Genomic DNA, 22,947 nt, shown 5'->3' with positions numbered 1-22,947 from the left:
TTTTTTTTTAAATCAAACACAAGGAAACCTAGCTATGGTACATCAATGTACTGCTTGGGAAAACGCATAGTTTCCCTCTTTCCTTCAAGTTGAGCCACAAAAACTGAATTCTCAACCATATGTCTGCTGCAGCATTGTATGCCTGAAAGTATTTACAAAATGCCTCGGCTTGGGGTGGAAGGTATTTCTTCAACAGCCGGTCCCCTTAACTGTATTTCCTTACTTGGTTAGCAGATATCTCTCATACCCCTGATGCGGTGTAAAGGCAGTTTATCAGAACCTTATAGAGGGAGAAAGGAATAAGAACACTCCCACATGCTGCTTCTCCCTACAAATGCCCATTTTGCACATCAGAGAAGAGAATTAGACTCCAATGCATACTGTAATATTTGTTGTTCTCCCCTTTTTTCAATTCAGCTGCTTTTGCCACATAAACAGGTGTTTTTAATTTTTATCATGCTTTCTTTCTTAGGTCTAGTTAAATAGAAAACATATAAATTCACAGATGGATGTAACCCATGTTTTTTCTTATGGTTCTGCTGAAGTTTTAGAAGAGCTGATTCAAATATTGCAGCAAAAAGGGGAACTTGATTCTGCCATTGTCTAATCAATTATCACTGCCACAATTTGTAGGACAAAAATAATAATTTTCCAAGTAGATGATTCCAAGAGGACAACCAGCAGCAAGGTGGATAGACTCAGTTACAGTAGCCATGAGTGCACCATTGGAAGAAATGAAGAACCAGGTTAGGGACAGATTGTCAGGGAGAAAATCTATCAATGTGATCGCTAAGAGTCGACAATGACTTGATGGCACATAATCAGTCAATCAATCAAAGTAGATATCCCTATAATGACACTCATCATTAAAAGTCTTATATTAAGTTTCAGTCTACTAAAAGCGGATATATTGAGCAAAAGGTTTGTGATTTCATGTTTCAGTCTATGTCATTTGAAGCCCATCGCCTCACGGTTCCAGCTATAAGATGGCTTGGCCTCCTTCCATCTGATTTTTATCGGTTAGTTTTTCTAACTATCATTCTTTTAATTTAAAAAAAAAAGCCAAAAATTATGTTTTTCTTAATACAGTTAGAAGAGTTCTATTGGTTTATTCTGCACAAATATTCATGGGATATAGCTGCAGTGCCTTAAATATAACCATCAGGATAAGGCTCAGTGCCTTATCCAATATTGAAAATGAAGCACATACACTAACCAACAAGTTCTAAAAATATTGGCTTGGATGCAACTTTTGTTGACGTCTATGAGATTTATTTAAATACATGTAAGAGTATTGCATGACTAAAACTTTAAATTGAATCATTCTTTACTATTCTTCATTCAGTTGTGACACACAAAGCCACATATATTCCATGATTAAACAAGTATAAATGTAGAAATAAATAGTAAATATATAACAATTTAATCTAAGAATTTTGAGTCTCATGCTTACAGTATGTATTCTGACCCTCTAGGGATTTCTGCCAGAACTTCCAAGTCTCTTCCAAATAACATGAAATATTGAGTCAACTCATTCCCAAGTCTTCGTTTGCCCAAACCTTGAGCATGCAGCTTGAACAGCAAGCTTTCATTAGTATATAAATCTAAAATCCAATATCTGTATTTCAGATTATAAAGAGGGTTTTTTTAAAGAATAAAATGCAATATAGATAAAACAAAAACTTCTAGTAAAGGTAAAGGTTTCCCTTGACGTAAAGTCCAGTCGTGTCCGACTCTAGGGGGCGGTGCTCATCTCCGTTTCTAAGCCTTAGAGCCGGTGTTGTCCATAGGACACTTCCGGGTCATGTGGCCAGCATGACGACACGGAACGCTGTTACCTTCCCGCCGAAGCGGTACCTATTGATCTACTCACATTTGCATGTTTTCGAACTGCTAGGTGAGCAGGAGCTGGGATTAACAACGGGAGCTCACCCCGCCGCGCGGTTTCGAACCGCCAACCTTCTGATCGACAGCTCAGCGGTTTAACCCGCAGCGCCACCGCGTATCTGTATTTCAGATTATAAAGAGGGTTTTTTTAAAGAATAAAATGCAATATAGATAAAACAAAAACTTCTAAATACTCCTAAATGCTGTATGGTTGGAGGTTTAAATCTCTTAAAAAATACGTTGAAGTGAAACTCTGGACAATATCACCTGAAACCTGGCAGGGTTAATGCCTTTTATAGCAGCCCTATTACAGTATTCTCATGCCTTAATGCGAAAAAAAAATGAAGCAGCTCCAAGCATTTTGATGCTTCTCCATTATAGCTATGGATGAATTTCTTTTTTAATGAAATCGTGTCCTCTTTGAATCTCAAATTCCCAATGTGAATTGGAAATAATTCCATATTATAAAACATAAGGTTCCAAACCTCTTCGTATTTTCCATTCCCTGATTGACAAAAGCGCTGTAACTGATACAACACAATCCATGTAATTCATATAATGTTTTAAGATGTAGAATTTTTCCTCAGATTTTTCAGTTTCCCTAGGAAAATTGCTATACAGTCACTATGTTCAGGCAAGGATGCAGATGCTCTCTACCTCTGATTTTCAAAGAATGTGTATTGCTGCTTGCTAAATCTCTGTTATCAAATGGAGTTAGTTTCATTTATCAGAGAAGACAATCTTAAACATACTCTCCACTGCAGAAGTTTTATGTACATTTTCATCTCATCTAGGAGTAGGCTGACCATATGTCCTTGAGACAAAAACGGGACATTGGGAAGGCAAAACAGGACGGGGTTAAACTTATGTAATACTCCGTATTCACAAAAAAGACAATAAAAAATGTTATCAACAGTAAGCTGGGAAGGTGCAGGAGAGGGAGGTGTGGCAGTGGTTGGGTCCGGAGAGGCTGGTGCAGGGGTGGCATTGGGTGGAGACGGTGCAGGAGGGCTGAGGATGGCGGCGAGCTGGGACCGGAGGACAGGAACGGAGGAGTCTAGTGAACTGTTGTCCCCAACAACCTGTTCCTCTCTGGCGCACCCTTTTATTTTATTTTCTTCCCGCCATTTTGGCCTGAGAGCCAATCGGCTTCTTTTCTGCTGGGCGCGCTTTTTCAACCACCTTCTACTGCACTGATTGGCGTCAGCGACTCTTCCTCCTGCTCACCGCTAATCAGCTGTTCCTGTGGTTCCACTCTAGGTTTCCCACCGGATAGAGTACTGCCAAGTCAGCCTCCTTTTCAATTTCAATTTCAATTTTTTCCCGCTTTTCCCAATAATGGCTCCAACTTTTTAAAAAAACGGGACAAAATTGACATTTATATTAAAATGATGGGACAGTCAGGAAATGTTAAAAAAATGGGACTGTCCCATTCAAAATGGGACGTATGGTCAGCCTATCTGGGAGGTCTTCAGCACTAGTGGCTGGGTCTGTCCCAGGGCCTGGATGAGAACAAAGGTGGATAAAGTCCCAAACCGTGTGTAGCAAAAGATAGCACCAACTTCTAAGAGCCTTAGGGCAGATATGAAGCACCCTGAATTATCACCCTCCTTCATTTATTTCCCATTAGCAAAATGATAAAACATGCAAGCCGTAACTAATGAATTGAGGCAGTGAGACACGTTAAGTAGATTAATGATCAATTCATATGATGGGCCGCTAGTAACACCTCATGGTCCCTGAAATGTGTAAAGCCTTTAGTTGAACATTATATTTGACAGTGTTAATCTTATTGGATTTTTATTCCAAACAGTACCACGCTATTATTTTATGAAAAATAAAAATAAGATTCTTTAACTGTGAAAATAAGCACAGCCGGACTAATCAATGTTTTTTAGACTGAATATTCCCAAGTGCGTACTAATTCCACTGACTAAACAAGATCAGACTAAACTAGCCAGTTTACAGGCAAGACCTTATATTGCTCGTCAGCCAGCCTGGAAAAAAGAAGTATGTACAGATCATATTAAATTCTGTATTTTATATCATAATCAGTTTGAGCTAATTCATTTATATTGTTGGTAGAGTTCTATGGCACAACTACATGTCTCCTCTTTCACTTGAGCTAACTGATCGCTCCACATGAGCCTTCTCCTCATCTTCAGCCCATAGCTGATGCCAAATGGCTGGCTGTTCTGAGCCAGAATTTAACAGGTGTTTTTCAACTTTTCCTGGCAGAAGCCTTAATCTTGGATGATATGCTGCATTTTGGCAGCAATGAACTGGTTATACAATAATCCACCCAACATCTACTGGCTGCTTGGTTGCTGCAAGAATGTCGTTTCACTCCACTCCTACGTACAGCATGTCAGTAGCCTTGTTAGCAGGTTGTGGCCCCCCGTGATCTGACGACATAGAATCATAGGGTTGGGAGGGACCTTGGACGTTCTATGCAGGGATCCCACAGATCCTCTGCAGTGTGTCAATATCCATGCTAGCAGGTCACACACAATGGCAGCCCTTGGCTGTAGTGGGAAAGTCCTCCTGATATATCCAGAAATGCAGACTAGTGTGAAATGTTAGCATAGCTAAGAGACTATGTGGATGAGATCCCTTGTAAAATGCGCTAAGTTGTGGGAGTCTGGCAGTAGATTAGACACAGAAAATTCATGCTGACATGTTTTGTGTTGCCTCGTGGACTGGAGGACCATTAAATTGGCTTTCTGGAACTGCACTTGTCTCTATTAGCTTTAGAAAAGCATTTAAAAGTATTTCCAGAACTCAGGTGCTTCTCTCTGCTATTCAACATAGACAAAATACCATCAGCTCATCAGCCTAAATAATTAAGAAAACCTAATTTTGATATTTGAAGAAATGGTTTAAAATCAGAGTTGCGTGGCATAGCTTTGGCCTGAACAGCTTTGAACTGGATAAAATGTCTCCTTGACTAGCAGCAGGTCTAAACATTCCCCTCCCTGTAAGGGCAAAACAACGTGTGCTTCCAGCAGACCTTGCAGACTTTAGTCTAGAAAGGGACAGCAGAAGGCAACCTCTGTGCTATAACACACTTCAGGCTTTAAGTGCTTACCCAAAGGCAAAGAAAGCTGGCTACCAACTGGAGGAAATATCCGAGATGTATAAGCTTGACTTGTGCTGGATTTGAGAGATGTAAATGAGGTCAGAGAGTCCACATGCCACTTCCAGGACATGTCATGGAAACCACATATTTGTGGTTGGGCAACCTGGTAACTGTGTTGATCCTGGCTGAAAGACTGAAGGCACTTCAGTAGTGCATGATCAGATCCACAAATCCCCCTACTTTTTTTAGTCCATAGATAGAAAAGACCACCAGAACTTCTTTAGCCAGTATATTGCTAATGCAAGCTGTTGTCACACTTTTTAATTCCAACCTGGATTAGGAGAGAACACCAAGGGATTGTCTCTGACTTTGACTCTCCTGAGGTCATTGATTCAGTGCAATTCATCTGGTACTGAACTGAAGCAAAATAACCTCTGCTTGTCTGTATAGTTAAGGTCAATCATATTTCTAATGTGGAATAAGTGGCATAAAGTGTTTGTCTTTTGAATTATGCATCTGAATCAATGTTTATTGAAACACTAATTTCCAATGCTTTTCCTTTACAGTTAGAGATTATGGAAACATCTAAAATGAAGGCTGAAATTCAGGCTTTGACTTCATTTTCAACAGATTATCTTTCCAGAGTATATTTGCCAAATAAGCTGCAATTTGGTGGATGGATATAAATATTCAGACATCCTTTTAAAGTTTTTTTAATGAATATTTTGAAAGAATAGAAATGAAAAAACAGTAAGTAAAACGATACAGAACATGTAAGAAAACAAAAGATAAGATACAGATAATTATCCCCAATGGACTTTAACTTATTTCAGAGGTGTTGAGAGAGATCTTTAAAAAGTTTCAGTCATGTAAAATACATTTCTATATGAATTAGTATTTCACTTTAATTTTCTGTTAGGAACAATGATTATTTCCTATCTATATTATTTTTTCATACGTTTTATAATAAATAGCATGTTTCAAAAAGAAAAATACAGAAAACAAAAGGACAAGTTAATACTATTTTTAAAAATGCATTGTCACAATTTACTAGTTAAAAATACTTGTTCATGAACTGTGTCTGATATAAAAATTAGAATTAATCTAATGAGAATGTTAGCCTTTAGTTATCATTACTTACACTACACTATTAGATAAGCCTAGGAATGAAGTTGTTTAGTTTTACCCTCTTAATAAAATCAAACGTGAATGGGAAAATAACCGTTAAGGATTTCCCCCCTTTTTTGTTATCCATTTGTACAACATGGACCAAATTTAAATGTTGAAATATTCTGTTATGTGTACAGCCTTCTTTCAAAAGGCAAGGAACCGTTATGTATGTGGTAACATGTCTCGACAATACTGAAGAAAACCATCAGACCAAAAGTAATATTGTTCCAAGTAAGAAATAGCATGAAGTATACTTGCATTCCTTCACACTAATGCAGCTCATAGACAATTTTCTATTTTCTATCAGAGGAAAAACACAGGTCAAAGTTGCCATTAAAACACTATACGGTATCTGCAATCATTAGCAATCCAATCTGTCTTTAAGCAGCCCCTTTGGTAAAATCCATAGCGAACTGATTTAAGAGCTATTTTCCCAAGGTGGAGACCTGAGGCTGAGTGGGTTAGCATCTAGCACACCCCGAGCCCCCACGTTTGGAGCGACTACTTTAAAGCAGCTTGATTTATACCCCTTTCTTCTCTGTCTGCGCTTGAGCAAACGCATTCCCATCTTCCCCCCCCCCGCGCACGCCACCGAGACAACAACATTGCAAGCTGTTCCGCAAAAACTCTGCAGACCTCGCGCGAAAAATCAAAGCCGACGCGCCTCGCCGGCCTCCACAGGCCGCGCCCACCATTAATCCGTGTGTTGCTGCTGACGAATGACAACAGACGTGGCTTGGCGCATGCGCAGTGAAGAAGGGCCTAGGCTTCGAGGACCGTCCCGGTGGTTCTGCTCGGCGTGCCGGCTTGAGGGAGGTGGAGAATTGGTGAGTGGGTGTTTTTTTCCCTCGTCCCGGCCCGCCCGAGTCGCGTTTCTGCCTCTTCGAACAAGGCTCCTCTCTGGAAAAGGTCTCCGAGGTCGGCGAGGCGGCTTTGGGTCGGCGGGGCTCCATCGTCCCGCTTCTCTCCCTCGGTCTCTGTCCTTTTCTGAAGACCGTTGGGGGCTGAGGGGGTGCCGATAAACTGCTGGTCGATAGAATAAGCTCAATAACTTCCCTTTCTTCCCCAACTCTGATCGGAGGGGAATAGCTGCCTAGCCAGTCGTGCTGTTCCCTTGACCGGCTTCCCCTCGTCAGTATGTTGGACTACTCTCCCCATAATTCCCAGCCAGCTCACCTGGGATTATTGGAGCTGCAGTCCCATCAGGAAGAGAAGAGAAGACAGATACGGTCTGGGTCCTCGCTGCCGTTCGGCCAGGCAACGGGCTGGGTTGGTTGGGACTCTCGCTGGGGCTGAGCTGAGGCACTCGGGGGTCAGCGGATAAGAAAAGGGTGCCAGAAAAAGAGCCGTTGGCGACCCCACGGGGATTTCTGGTTCCCAAGAAAACCCAGAATCTGGCTGTCAAGATTATGGAGTCCATACTGGAATGATCTGATGGCAATATATAAATCGGCTCAGAAGTAAGACCCCATTGAATGCAGTGGGACATGCTGCTACCTAAGTCTTGGCCAGTCTTTTTCAAACTTGGCAACTTTACATGAGTGGACCTCAACTCCCAGAATTCCTCAGCCAGTACTGTGGCTAGATAGATAGAATCAAAACCTTGGATCACCAAGCCATAGGCCTCTATGTGTAAATCCCATTGAATAAAGCTAGACCTGTATTATTATTATTAGATTTTTATCCCACATTTATATGTATATATCTCAAGATTTTATTATTAGATTTTTATCCTACCTTTATTAATATATATGTGTGTATATATGTATGTGTATTTGTATATATTTCAAGGTATTATTATTAGATTTTTATCCCACCTATGGATGGATGGATGGATGGATAATCTCTCAAGGTGGCAAACATACCGAATACTCCTGCCTCCTATTTTCTCCACAACAACAACCCTGTGAGGTGGGTTGGGCTAAGAGAGAGTGACTGGCCCAACGTCACCTAGCTGGCTTTCATGCCTAAGGCAGGATTAAAACTCACTGTCTCGTGGTTTCTAGACCAGCACCTGAACCCCTACACCGAAGTGGCTCAAACTAATTATTATCTAACGACTATGCATGTGATTCTGCTGGAAGACATATTTCATTCACTGAAATGTTATTTATTGGCTAGCCTAGAATGTAATAAACTGTACTTTAAGAAACATTTAAATGTGTAAAAAAAAAAACCTTTCCATATTAAAAATAATAAAAGTCATGTGGACAGTATTTGCAGATTAAATAAACTTCAGCTGAAGGCATGAATCCAAGATTAAAATAAATTATAGAAGATACTGGAGTGCTTAAACACATGTAAGTCTTAGTCTCACAATAAGTAACTTTGAGGTTAATGCTTAGTGAGCTTTTGGAGGGAAGGTTTTCCAAATAAAAGATAACATGCTGGAAAGGCCCTGACCCCAGGAGAGAGCAACTGCAGATAAAAAAAAGAGATAGGCATTTACAAAGAGGTGTGTGTTATGGTTTTTTACATTTCTGTTTAAATTGTATTAATGTGCTTTCAATTATAAAAGCAATTGGCCTGTATTATAAATAAGAGTCATTTATTTAATGAGTGATACTGATTTTTTGAACACTTTGTATAGCAAATAACTTCCAGGAGTTCTGCATTCTTAGCACAGGACCAAGATGAGCTTGTTTGTGTCAACATCAGGATTTGGAACTGGAGGCACCAGTATGTTTGGTAGCGCTGCTACCGACAACCACAACCCGATGAAGGTAATTAAGCCACTGGAAGAAACTAAATCACTTCACACAAACACCTTGAACATTATTAACTTCGAAAGATAAGAAGTTTGCCTATTAGTGTATGTGTGAATAATCCCTTTGGCTGAATCCAAATATTATTGGTTTAAGTTTATGCATCATTTGGAGTGAGATTTTGAGACTGCACTATAATTGTTAGAACTGTAATCCAGATACCTATTAGGGTTATGCACTGTTAAAAACATTATTCAGGAAAAAGCGCTTTGGACCTTGAGCCTGACCTTTTTAGCTTTCACATTTCCACATCACTTTTGAAGTATGCACAACCCTAATGGCTATATATGATTTGATAGTTCTTTGACAGACAGGAAGAGGGAAAAGAGTAGTATGTTAAGTCACAATTGATGAGATTTAAATGCAGATGATATTTATTGGACCAGACTGCAATTTTATTTTCCTAAATTTTTCCCCACTGTAGAAGTGTAGCTGTGACTCTTGATTTGACCTTTCCGATTAGAGTTTCTTAATTTAAAGTGTATGGTGTGTGTTCCCCATTATAACACATTTTAACTTTGACTTTTTTCTAGGATATTGAAGTTGCTTCACCACCTGACGACAGTATAGGTTGTTTGGCTTTCAGCCCACCAACATTGCCGGGTAATTTCCTTATTGCAGGATCATGGGCAAATGATGTAAGTAACAAATGAAAATAGACAATGAGGCATACCATGCATTCCACTTTCCCTGCATTTGCTGAATGGAAAATGACTGCATCTTGCAGACAAAATGTGATATCCATAAGTGGGCAGTGGTTAAGGTAATTGCATGCTACTTCTATGAGACAAAATGAGTTTGTAGCAATGTAATAACGGTGCAGAAATGCTGCAACTTCATAATTTGTTCTAAAGGTATCTCAGGATAAAACCTCTCACAGTATTAAAATGGAAATGAGTTAAAATTTCAGGACTGAGTTACTAATTGGTGTCATCTCATCAAATTTCTATTAATTATATATTTTTCTGAACCTGCACTAAAATAGAAAGAGCCCCTTTAACAATTCCTAAGTCTGGAGTAAGTCAATATTACTGCTGCTTGAGCGTCTGTGCACTGGTGTCTGTTTCATCAGAAAACACCTTTTTTCAGGTTTCTATTTATGAAACATTTTATTGTGTTGTAACTTAGAAAACTACTGAGAGAAGCATGGCCCAGTAGCTATATAAATTGATTTCCAAGATCTTTATTAAAATAACAGTAGGTTGAGCCTCTCAATGGACAGCCTAACCCTTTTGCCTTGTTGTCTTTTCATAAAGCTAAATGTACTTCAGCATCAAAAAGACAGGGTAAAAGACATTCCAAGTGCTATCTAATTCATATTTACAAATGTCTTTATTTATTTCAGGTTCGTTGTTGGGAAATCCAAGATAATGGACAGACTATTCCAAAAGCCCAACAGATGCATACAGGACCAGTACTAGATGTTTGCTGGAGCGATGTACGTCTCATTATTTCACAAGAAACGTTCTTAAAGATCTATAATGGTGTTGACAGGAGAAGAGTGAGATCAAAACCATTGTCTAAAACCTTAGCAATCTCCTTATTGGAGAAAAGTATCCTGGAATGAGAAGAGCAACCCCATTTTAGAAGTCTAACTACTTAAGAGCATGATGTTTCCTTTTAAAATGTCTTCACCATCAGTAGGCACTACAGAATACAGTTTTTTGTTCTCTGTTGTTTAATAGGATGGAAGTAAAGTTTTCACAGTGTCCTGTGATAAAACTGCCAAAATGTGGGATCTTAACAGCAATCAAGCAATACAAATTGCACAGGTACTATTTTCAAATGTTCACTGTTTTCTCTGTAAGGGATTCATTACACTTTTATCATGAAGATGCAAGTAAATAATAAAAAAATAACACCAAAGATTTTGATTTATTAACTCTCAGCACAATTTCTCCCACAAAATGGGAAAAAGGCTTGTTAGAAACAATAATTGATTCAAATTTTATTTTTCACTTAATTCTTAAGATAATTTCTTTAAAGAAATTAAGTTTTCTTGCAGAGTACAGAATCTCAAACAGATTGGTTATGTATACTAATCAGTTGGCTTCATTTAATTTTAATTTCTAAGAAAGGGCATCAACCTTTGTCGATATTTTAAGGTATGTTCAAAGGCATATATTTTAAATGATGGAGCTGCTTGGTAAGGAATTGTACATGATGCTTTCATCACACAGAGAGTCTTGTCCCTAAGAACTATTCATTTTTTTCTTAAGTGGGATTAAAAGTTAATTATGTATTATTGATTGGAATGTAGCATACGCTGTTCAGGTTATTCCTCCTCTGTGAAGGGAAGTTGTTTCCAGATCTTTGAAAAGTACGGACTGACTGAAATATAATGATCTTGGTGCTTATGGAGTGAGATCTGTGGGTTTGAATTAAAACTTAATGTGTTTTTAATAGGGCCAAAAATATAATAAGTCTGTATTAAATTGGAGAGCATAGGAAAAATATAAGAGCCTTAGCAAACATCAGACTAGGCCAATTTTTTTTTTATTTTTTTTTTACAAAAAAGTGAAATCTGTAATTGAATGAATGGGAAGTGATTCCAGAAACCTTTTAAACATATTCTTCAGCATGAAGCTCCTGTAAAGACCATCCATTGGATTAAAGCACCAAATTACAGTTGTGTGATGACCGGAAGTTGGGATAAAACATTAAAGGTAAGCTGTGTAAGTTTTTTTAAAAAGTCATTTCAAAATGTTTTCTGCAATTCTGTGTAATACTTATTATTCATTTATTTATCAAATTTTATCACCGCCCATCTCCCCCCCAAAGGAGGGACTCTGAGCGGTTTACAATAAAAGCAGAGTTAAAATTGAAAACATTTATAAATACTATAAATACAATAAAAAATAAAAATGTGATAGAATCTAGGTGGCCGAGAGTTCTCTGTCAGTCCATGAGTATAGTGGGCCCTTCTCAGATCATTCTAGGGCACTAGCCATCCCCAGGAGTGACTGTTCCCGCTCCAGGCCTGCTGGCAAAACCAAGTTTTTAGTTTTATGTGGAAGTCCAGGAGCGAGGGGGCCTGTCTCACCTCTGGGGGAAGGATGTTCCAAAGGGCAGGAGCTACTGCAGAGAAGGCACGCTTCCAAGACCCCACTAGATGGAATTCTTTTGTGGATGGGGTCCGTAACATGCCCTCCCTGCATGACCGGATGGGGTGGGTCGATGTGATAGGGACAAGACGGTCCCTCAGATATCCTGGTCCCATGCCATGTAGGGCTTTAAAGGTGATGACCAACACCTTGAATTGGACCTGGAAGCAAACTGGAACCCAGTGCAGCTCACGGGACAAAGGTGTTACATGTGCAAACCTTGGGACACCCAAGATTGCCCGCACGGCTGCATTCTGGACCAGCTGTAGCTTCCAGATATTCTTCAAGGGTAGCCCCATATAGAGTGCATTACAGTAGTCTATATGGGAGATGACCAGGGCATGAGTGACTGTTTGAAGGGCCTCTTGTTCCAGGAAGGCGCGTAACTGGTGCACAACACAAAGTTGCACTAAGGCCCTCCTGGCCACGACTGTCACCTGCTCTTGGAGCAGGAGTCGTGAGTCCAGAAGAACCCCCAGATTACACACCGAGTCTGTCTGGGGCAGTGCAACCCCATCCAGAACTAAAGATGACAATTTCCCGGAAGCCGAGGAGCCGTCAATCCACAGCCACTCCATCTTACCAGGGTTCATTCGAAGCCTGTTGTTCCCCATCCAGACCCTCACAGCCCCCAGACACCTGGAGAGGGTGGCCACGGCATCACTTACTTCACCTGGGATAGAGATATATAATTGAGTATCATCAGGATATTGATGACACCTCATCCTGTGGTGACGGATGATCTCACCCAGAGGTTTCATGTAGATGTTAAAAAGGAGCAGAGAGAGTACTGAACCTTGTGGCATCCCACAAAGAAGGGGCCACGGGCTGGATCTCTCACTCCCTATTAACACCGATTGGGACTAGCCCTGGAGGAAGGAGGTGAACCAGTGTGGAACCATGCCACCCACCCCCAACTTTCTGAGCCAACCCAAAAGGATACCATGGTTGATGGTATTGAATGCCGCTGAGAGGTCAAGAAGAGCTAGGATGGACGCACTGCCTCCATCCCGCTCCCACCAGAGGTCATCCATAAGTGTGACCAATGCCGTTTCCATCCCATAACCAGGCCTGAAACCTGACTGAAAGGGGTCTTGATAATCCGCTTCATCTAAGATCCTCTGGAGCTGCAACGCCACCACTTTCTCAACCACCTGCCCCAAAAGGGAGGTGGGAGACTGGATGAAAATTGTCCAGGACAGTAGGGTCCAGCGATGGTTTCTTGAGGAGGGGTTGTACCAGTGCTGCCTTCAAGGCTGCCGGAAATACCCCACTCTCAAGGATGCATTTACTATGGCCTGGACCCAACCACACATCCCCTCCCGAGCTGCCTTCACCAGCCAGGAGGGGCATGGATCTAATTGGCAAGTGGTGGCATTTACAGTCCAGAGGATCCTGTCCACTTCCTCAGGCCCAACAGGGTCAAATTGTTCCCAGATAACTAGGTAAGTACATTCCCCAGGCACCTCCCCAGACCCTGACTCATGCTTGGAGTCCAACTTGGAACGGTTCTGAGCGATTTTATCCTGCAAATGCCCAGAAAACTGCTCAGCACAGCCCTGTAGATGGATTTCTGGATCCCCTTTCCCCAAAAGGGATCGGGTAATCTTGAACAGGGCTGCCAGGCAGCATTCCACAGATGCAACAAGAGCGGAGAAATACTGATGTTTCGCTGCTCTTACCACCACAAGGTAGGCCTTAATAGTTAAAGTGCTGGGCTAGAAACAAGGAGTCTGTGAGTTCTGGTCCCACCTTAGTGTCATGTTCACTGTTTCAATGTAGTTCATACATCGTAACGTTTCACATGCCATGGTGCTGATGCGCGTTTCTGTTTGGGAGGGAGCTGCTGTGAAACTTCGTACCAGGCTCTGTATGTGAAATCAGGACAATGGAATGTGTTTGGGTTATTTTCTCTGCTCAAGGACTTTTCCCGCAGACCATCAGAAACCGTTAGGAGCACCTGGGATTGTGGACTTGAGAAGATTCTAAGGGAGGAGGGATTTCGTTTGCACCGAGGGTTTTTAGTTTGAATTTGCCGCGCTTTCATCATTCTCAGCTTTCTTTGTGATCCTGCATACTATTCTCAATAAATCAGATACCTTTGAAACCCTGCTTATGAGTCTGATGTACATTAGAATAGGCAATCATTACACTTAGGCATGAAAGCCAGCTGGGTGACTTTGGGCCAGTATCTCTCTCTCTGCTCAACTCACCTCACAGGGTGGTGGTTGTGGGGAAAATAGGAGGAGGAAGGAGTATTAGGTATGTTCGCTGCCTTGAGTTATTTATAAAAATAATAAAGGCAGGATAAAACATTAATTAAATAAATAAATAGCAGTTCTAGTTTGTGTTTGAAAAATGATTGTGGAAATTATTATTTTAATTATAATTATATTATGGAAAAATGATTAAGTGTTAGGATATAGTAGAATAAGAAATTCCTTATTTAACATCTACATGAGGCTGCTGGGTGAGGTGATCTGACAGTTTGGGGTGCGGTATCATCAGTATGCTGATGATACCCAGCTTTATATCTCCACCCCAGCTGCCTGAGTGATGCTGTGGATGTCCTGTCCCATTGCCTGTGGGCTGAAGGGGCCTGGATGGGGCGCAATGGGCTTCAGGTCAACCCAAGCAAGACTGAGTGGTTTTGGGTACTTGGGCCTTCCATTGCCAACGTTTTTTCACCTTTGGTCCTGGATGGGGTGGCACTGCCCCATATGGACCCAGTGTGCAATCTGGGAGTCCTCTTGGACTCAAGGCTCCTGCTGGAAGAGCAGGTGGTAGCCATGGCTAAGAGGGCCTTTACACACCTTTGGGTTGTGCGCCGGTTGCACCCATTCTTGCACCAGGAGGCTCTGCTTACTGTCACTCATGCCCTCAACATGCTGTAAATGGGGCTTCCTTGAAAAGTATTCAGAAGCTTTGACTGGTATAGAATGCAGCTGCACAAGTAATAAATGGTCTCAGATACTCGGGATTCATAACACCACTGGTTCGTGAGCTGCGTTAATTGCCAGTGTGTTTCCAGGTGCAGTTCAAGGTGCTGGTTGTCATCTTTAAAGCCCTTCATGGCTTCGGTCAGGTTACCTGAGGGACTATCTTCTCCCAGTTGTTCCTGCCCATCTGGTCTGGCAGGATGTACATGCTCTGGGTCCCGTCAGCCAAGGAACGTTGGCTGGCTGGGACTAGGAAGCATGTCTTTTCTGCCATAGCACTTGCCCTCTGGAACATTCTCCCTCCAGAGATTAGGATGGCCCCGATCCTGTTGGCCTTTTGTAAGGCCATGAAGACCTGATTCTGGGCCTAGGCCTGGGGCCCTGAGTATGTTAAGGGGCCCATTTGCTGATTATGTTAACATCTTTGGATTATATTTTTCTCGGCTGCTGTGTATATTTACTTTTGTATTGTGTTGTAATTTAGTTTTAATTGATTTTATGATCATTTGCTGCCCAGAGTCACTTGTTTGAGTTGGCGGCCATGTAAATTAATTGAATGGATGGATGGATGGACAGATAGATAAATAAATGCATTCCTATAAATGTGAGGCTTATTTCCAAGTGAGTGGACTTGAGGGTGAAATCTTTAATAGTTGATTCAAGTATCAGTTTATTTAGGGAAGTCTCTATTCCATAATATTCACTTATATCCCTTCCCAGTTAGGGCCAGTACATCTCTGACGATTGTAAAGGATATATGTGAAATGCTCTAAACTTTTACAATTAGGAGCTGCTGTTTTTTGTTTATTACATTTGAGACACTATTTTTAGCAATACTTTTTTTAAAAATGCAGATGTTTAAAAATCAAACTATGAGCAACAACAAAAAGAGAAAATTGGAACAATACAGATGAATCCAGTGGTGATGAGCTTCCAAGCTAATAGGCCATAGTCTATCTGGTGTCCTGACATTATTTAATACAGTTTGTTTAAAAAAAAATACAGATGAATGCTCCATAGAATTATTTATATAGATAAAAAGGAACATTTTTCAGAAACTGGATCGTGCTTGAAGTACCTCAGAAGGTAGGAAGGTCAACAGTGAGAGTTCTACAAACAGGACTCTTACTCAAGTATATTTAACTTCAGTATACACAGTGCTTAGCTCCTTATTCCTTCAGTTTAGATCAGAAGGTGGGAACTGAGCCCAAGCATGACTTATTCAACCATTGACTCATTTGTATCTTTGGTCTCCCACATCCATTTTTTTTCCTGTTCAGTTGTGTCTGATTCTTGGAGACTGCCTGGACAAGTCCCGGCAGTTTTCTTGGTAAGGTTTGTCAGAAGTGGTTTGCCATTGCGTCCTTCCTAGGGCTTAAACAAAGTGACTGGCCCAAGATCACCCAGCTGGCTTTCTGCCTAAGGCAGGACTAGAACTCAGCATCTCCCAGTTTCTATCCTGGTACCTTAGCCACTCCACCAAACTGGCTCTCAACATTCATTATAATAATATATTTTCTGAATCAATTTTTGTTAGGGTTTTGGTGGCATTTCAGAGTTATCTTATGAAACAGTCATTCTGCTACTACATAGGAGAATTGAGGTCTTATTGAACTTTTTATTTAGTTTTGGGATACACGAACCCCCACTCCGATGATGACACTGCAGTTGCCTGAGCGATGCTATTGTGCTGATGTGGTAAGTAAACAAATTTCAGAGGCCTTTTAGTACCTCTGTTAGTCTTTTCTTCGTACCATGGTAATTAATTATGTGTTAATACTTTTATATTTGTATTTGAATGTGAAATAAAACACTCTTTTTACTACACAACTATAAAATTGGTATTGAATTATACAATTAGTATTTATTTATTCACATTTCTATCACCGCCCATTTCCCCCTAAAAGGCGGACTCTGGGCGGTTTACAATAAAATTCACCTTAAAAACCTGACATCATAAAATCACCAATACTAAAATAATAAAAATATAAATATAAAATCCAAGTGGGAGATTTCCATTCCGTCGGGAGAACTCTACATCATCAGCCACCCCCAGGAAGAGCTATTGCCCTTCCCATCCCAGGCGAGGCGGCAAAACCAGGTCTTCAAGCCCCTCCAGAAGGTCGGGAGCAAAGGGGCCTGCCTCACCTCGGGGGGTAGAATGTTCCACAGGGCGGGCGCCAGTGCAGAGAAGGCCCGCCTCCTGGGCCCCGCCAGATGAAATTCTCTTACAGACGGGGTCCGCAACGTGCCCTCTCTGCATGATCAGGTGGGGCGGGTCGATGTTATAGGGATGAGACGGTCCCTCAGGTAGCCTGGCCCCATGCCGTGTAGGGCTTTAAAGGTGATAACCAACACCTTGAATTGGACCCGGAAGCAAACTGGAACCCAATGCAGCTCACGCAGTAGAGGTGTTACGTGTGCTGATCTTGGAGCACTCATCACTGTTTGCGCAGCTGCAGTTTGGACCAACTGAAGCTTCTGGATACTCTTCAAGGGTAGCCCCATGTGGAGCGCATTGCAGTAGTCTATATGGGAGATGACCAGGGCATGAGTGACTGTCCGGAGGGCATCTCGATCCAGGAAAGGGCGTAACTGGCGCACAACCTGAAGTTGTGCAAAGGCCCTCCTAGCCACGACTGCCACCTGCTCTTCGAGCAGGAGTCGTGAGTCCAGGAGGACCCCCAAGTTACGCATGGGATCTGAATGGGGCAGTGCAACCCCATCCAGAACTAAAGATGACAACTTCCCGGATACCAAGGAGCCATCAATCCACAGCCACTCTGTCTTACCAGGGTTCAGCTGAAGCCTGTTGCTCCCCATCCAGGCCCCCACAGCCCCCAGACACTGAGAAAGGGCACTGACCGCATCACTTACTTCACCCGGGATGGAGATATATATCTGAGTATCATCAGCATATTGATGGTACCTCATCCCGTGGTGACAGATGATCTCACCCAGCGGTTTCATGTAGATGTTAAATAGGAGAGGGGAGAGAACCGAACCCTGCGGCACCCCAGAAAGCAGGGGTCGAGGGTCGGATCTCTCATCTCCTATCACCACCGACTGGGACCGGCCCTGGAGGAAGGAGGTGAACCAGCGCAGAACCACGCCGCCCATCCCCAACTCCCTGAGTCGTCCCAGAAGAATACTGTGGTCGATGGTATCAAAAGCCGCTGAGAGATCAAGGAGAGCAAGGATGGATGCACTGCCTCCATCACGCTCCCGCCAGAGATCATCCATAAGCGCGACCAATGCAGTCCCATATCCCATATCCCGGCCTGAAACCTGACTGAAAGGGGTCTAGATAATCTGTTTCATCCAGAATCCTCTGAAGTTGTAACGTCACCACTTTCTCAACCACCTTCCCCAAAAAGGGGAGGTGGGAGACTGGACGAAAATTGTCCAGGACAGTAGGGTCCAGCAATGGCTTTTTGAGGAGGGGGTGTACCAGTGCCTCTTTAAAGGCAACCGGAACCACTCCTTCCCTCAAAGATGCATTAACCATCGCCTGGACCCAACCACATGTCACCTCCCAGGCTGCTTTCACAAGCCAGGAAGGGCATGGGGCTAGTATTGAAAGTTCGTAGTCTCTACTGTTGTGTAATTTCCCTTGTTTCAGGTATATCCCATGGCTGTTGTTGCTACTGCAGAAAGGGGCTTGATAGTTTATCAGTTAGAGAATCAGCCTTCTGAATTTAGAAGGATAGACTCTCCACTTAAACATCAGGTAACTTGAGTTTTCTTGATTTCCAGAATATGGCTTGTTTTTAATTGTAATGCTGGCATTGGTTTCTTAATCCTAATGGGATGAATGTAGAGCTATAACTGCAGTAGATGAAAGTATCTGATTAATGGCTCCACTTCAACTTGGAGGGAAGTATTGAGTGCAGTGCCACAGGGCTCTGTCCTGGCCCTTGCTATTCAGCGTTTTTATCAATGACTGAGGGCCCAGCTTACTTACAAAGTATGCAAATGATATAAAGCTGGGAGTGATGGCTAGTACTTTAGAAGAAAAGGAGAAAATTCAAAAAGATCTAGACAGGCTTAAGCAGTGGGCTGAAATGAATAGGATGAAATGTAATGGAGAGAAACATAACATTCTTACCTGGATAGGAAAAATCCAAGCCACAAGTATAGGATGGGGGAGATTTGGCTTGGTAGGAGTATGTATGAAAGGAATCTGGGTGTCCTTATTGGCCGTAAGTGAAACAGCATAGAGTCCAGGTAACAGAAGATAATTCCTCCACTCTATTCTGTCCTGGTCAGACCCCGGTTACAGTACTACATCTAGTTCTGGGCACTGCAGTTCAAACAAGACAGTGACAAATTGGAGCGAGTTCAGAGAAGGGCTACCACAGTGGTTAAGGGTCTGTTCTCCCTGTGGGGAGCAGTTAAAGGATTTTTGTGTTTTACCTATAGAAAAAAAAACAACCAAGGGGACATATAGTAGTCTTCAAATATCTGAAGGGTTGTTACACAAAAGGGGGAATGAACTTATTCTCTATTGCCCCAGAAGGCAGAATCAGAACCAGTGGGTTAGAATTTTAGGAAGGAGGCTGTGGCTATACATCAGTAGAAACTTCCTGATCGTGCAAGCTGTTAGCCATGGAATAGGGCCCTACATAATTTCCCTTTTGTTAGAGGTCTTCAGACAGAGTCTGGATGGTCATATGTCAGATATTCTTATGGATTCCGCACTGAGCAGGGGGCTAGACTAGATGACCTGTAAGATTCCTTCCAACTCTATGATGCTATATTCTGTCAGGTCCTTTTAAACATATGTAGATAATTTTAGAGGAAGAATGAAGAAGTTTAATATTTTGAATCTGTGAAAGGTGCCCTGTACAAGCACCGAGTCATGTCTGATGCTTTGGGGGGGACGCCGCTTTCGCGACATTTTCATGGCAGACTATAGCGGGGTGGTTTGCCATTGCCTTCCCCAGCCGTCACCTTCCCCAGCAAGCTGGGTGCTCATTGTACAACCTCGGAAGGGTGGAAGGCTGAGTCGACCTGAGCCGGCTACCCAGAGAGAATCCAGCTTTCGCTGGGATCAAACTCGGGTTGTGGGGAGAGTTTCGGTTGCAATACTGCTACCTACCTCTCTGCGCCACATGAGGCTCTAATGTTGAATCTAGAAGATTTTCATCAGAGCACTAAAACAATTTAGTTACTGCATAATTACTTAAAAATTATATGCAATTAATTTGGATTTTGAAAATGTTACAAGGCTTTGATCTTAACTGTTAGATTTCTTTGTTTTTAAATTTTTTTACATTTGTTTGTCATTTGGTCCTCCTTGTCATAATGCATATGGCTTTGAAAGTCTGCTTCCAGAAGATTTGTCATAATGGGATAGTAGTTTGAGAAATCCAAATGGAATCATAGATTTGCTGAATTCACCATGAGTATACAAAATGTATTCTACATTTGCTGAATGGAGTCTGATGTTTATTCTAGAGAGAGTGGAGGAAACCTCCCAAGATTTGAAAAAATGACTATCTGTACCTGTAAATTTCTTACAAAAACTTGATTTGTATATCATTCAGTAGCAAATAATAAAATAATTGAAGTGTCCCAAGTCAGGACCATGTAAAAATCACCTCAACACAGTAAAAGGTTAACATATATACCCACAACCTAGATATAATGAATCAGTTATGCACCACAGTGAAGCTCAGAAGGAACTTTTGCAAAAGCATGAAAAATCTTCATAATCGTAATCTCAGACTGTCTTATCTCCAAAGATAGTCTGCAGTAATTGTCTTTTTAGGAGTGTACTTTTTACATCCCTTCAGCCTGCCTTTGTTTTCCCAGTCAAGGAAGGTGATTGTGAAAGGTGAAAGGTCCACTGTGCAAGCACCGAGTCATGTCTGACCCTTTGAGGGGATACCGCTTTCGGTGCTTGCTTGCTTGCTTGCTTGCTTGCTTGCTTGCTTGCTTGCTTGCTTGCTTGCTTGCTTGCTTGCTTGCTTTATTCATTCATTCATTCATTCATTCATTCATTCATTCATTCGGATTTGTCACCACCCATCTCCTCCCACCTGAGGGACTCTGGGTGGTTTACAACAATAATCAATAAAACAATAAATATGCAATAAATTTACAATATATAAAAATATATTTAAAAAACAGTTACAAGTAAACAGTAATTATGGATAAAAATAGAATCCAAATGGCAGATAATAACTCAGACTTTGTATGCAATGAGTGCTCTAGGGCACTAGCCATCCCCAAACATTATGACTCCCCACCCCAAGCCAGGTGTCAGAGCCAGGTCTTCAAATTCCTCTGGAAGGCCAGGAGCAATGGGGCTGACCTCACCTCCGGGGGCAGGATGTTCCAGAGGGCAGGGGCTACTGCAGAGAAGGCTCATATCCTGGACCCCGCCAGATGGAATTCTCTTACCTCTGCATGATTGGGTGGGACGGGTTGACATAACGGGGAAGAGGCGGTCCCTCAGGTAGCCTGGCCCCATGCCATGTAGGGCTTTAAAGGTGATAACCAACACCTTGAATTGGACCCGGAAGCAAATTGGTACCCAGCAAAGGTGTTACCTGTGCCCTTCTAGGGGCACCAACAATAGCCTGTGTGACCACATTCTGGACCAGAATTATTATTATTATTATTATTATTATTATTATTATTATTCTGTCTGAAGTTTTATTTTCAATTCCCTTACAAAGCCTTCCTAAATGGGAGCTGGATAGGCCACTTGTTAGGGATCATTTGTTAATTCCTGCACTGAGCAAAATAAATTAAGCTTTCTTGCCAACTCACATGTCCAGTGATTCTCACTTGTTCACTCAGGGGCTAGTTTCAGACGTTAGCCATACATTCAAATATGAGCTCTGGATTTGTGCTTCCTTTTGATCTTGAGTATAAGCTACATTTGTCCCTTTTAGACATAAGAGAAAATGCAAGCATTGGAGAAGCAAGCTATGGCTGACCTGGAAGAGGAGAGACATGGGGAGAGTCAAAGCTTAGATCCGCTTGTTCATACAGTGTTAAACCATGTTTGTGTTATCCATTGACATAAAAATACATTTCTAGTACATAAGCTATATGATTTCTATTAATTTTTACATGGTGTCCTGGATTATAGAAAGCCCAAACAAAACTGCCATTTTTCTTGCTGTATTTTACTTCCTTCTAGATCAAAATAAAAACATTAGAAATGTCTCTCATAATCAGTAAGCAGTCAGCATAGTCTTAACAAAAAATTGTTTAGTAAGTAAATAACTGTTCGACAGTGCTTATGCTAAATTGTACTTTAAATTCATCCAGAGAGATGGTTACCTTTTCCTGGTTACCTAATTAAAATGCAATCTCTTTTATTTAGCATCGCTGTGTGGCTATTTTCAAAGATAAAGTGAACAAACCAACAGGCTTTGCCCTTGGAAGTATCGAAGGAAGAGTTGCCATTCATTATATTAACCCACCAAATCCGTAAGTATCTGGAAGTGATCTCCTGCTTCCTTTTCATTTCCAAGGGGTGTAGGCTTTTAGAATAACTCATTGTATTGCATGCAACATGAAATTAAGGAATGCTTTTTTTTTCAGTGCCAAAGACAACTTTACCTTCAAATGCCATCGATCCAATGGTACAAACACATCTGCACCTCAGGATATCTATGCAGTAAGTATTTTGTGCATTGTGCAGTAAGTTTCCTCTAGGCCAGGCAGTTAAAGGAATAAAATGGATATTTATAATAACCAAATTGCAAAAAAACCTTGCTCTGTTGTCAACTCAATATATTTTCATTTAATACAATATATCTGAATGGAAAAAAGCTCTGACAAGCTCTAGTATATTTGGTAAGTGGGATCCCACTTATTAGCCAGTGTAAATGAAAATTACAGTATGGCTTGGTTCTCTCTGGTTCTCATTAAATTCTGTGGGATAAAGCAATTACGCTTTAGTTTGTGGAAGTGGGGGAAAAATCCTTCTTTCTTCAAATACTTGCATTACTTGATCAAATAGATTCCAAAGTGTATTTTTC

General features: G+C 41.5%; 2 protein-coding genes across 4 annotated transcripts in view; both read left to right on the top strand.

The window, feature by feature from the left end:
• SPO11 (SPO11 initiator of meiotic double strand breaks) overlaps positions 1-5,968 on the top strand; it is a 28,165-nt gene extending 22,197 nt beyond the window's left edge. The window contains exons 11-13 of the mRNA XM_063300042.1: positions 943-1,019; positions 3,786-3,897; positions 5,533-5,968. Coding sequence (XP_063156112.1) covers positions 943-1,019; positions 3,786-3,897; positions 5,533-5,652 — 309 coding nt within the window. The 3' untranslated portion in view covers positions 5,653-5,968. The remainder of the gene's footprint in view (positions 1-942; positions 1,020-3,785; positions 3,898-5,532) is intronic.
• A 953-nt stretch (positions 5,969-6,921) lies between these two features.
• The window catches only part of RAE1 (ribonucleic acid export 1), a 33,069-nt gene continuing 17,043 nt past the window's right edge, over positions 6,922-22,947 (top strand). For all 3 annotated transcript variants that reach the window (XM_063297022.1, XM_063297020.1, XM_063297023.1), the window contains exons 1-10: positions 6,922-7,054; positions 8,763-8,859; positions 9,435-9,539; positions 10,247-10,339; positions 10,587-10,673; positions 11,481-11,567; positions 16,571-16,642; positions 18,567-18,674; positions 22,287-22,393; positions 22,508-22,583. In XM_063297022.1, coding sequence (XP_063153092.1) covers positions 8,770-8,859; positions 9,435-9,539; positions 10,247-10,339; positions 10,587-10,673; positions 11,481-11,567; positions 16,571-16,642; positions 18,567-18,674; positions 22,287-22,393; positions 22,508-22,583 — 825 coding nt within the window. In that variant the 5' untranslated portion in view covers positions 6,922-7,054; positions 8,763-8,769. The remainder of the gene's footprint in view (positions 7,055-8,762; positions 8,860-9,434; positions 9,540-10,246; positions 10,340-10,586; positions 10,674-11,480; positions 11,568-16,570; positions 16,643-18,566; positions 18,675-22,286; positions 22,394-22,507; positions 22,584-22,947) is intronic.

The sequence above is a fragment of the Candoia aspera genome, chromosome 3, assembly GCF_035149785.1.
Source record: "Candoia aspera isolate rCanAsp1 chromosome 3, rCanAsp1.hap2, whole genome shotgun sequence".
Taxonomy (NCBI): domain Eukaryota; kingdom Metazoa; phylum Chordata; class Lepidosauria; order Squamata; family Boidae; genus Candoia; species Candoia aspera.
Note: the sequence above shows the minus strand (reverse complement) of the source record. Positions and strands in the feature narration are given on the sequence as shown.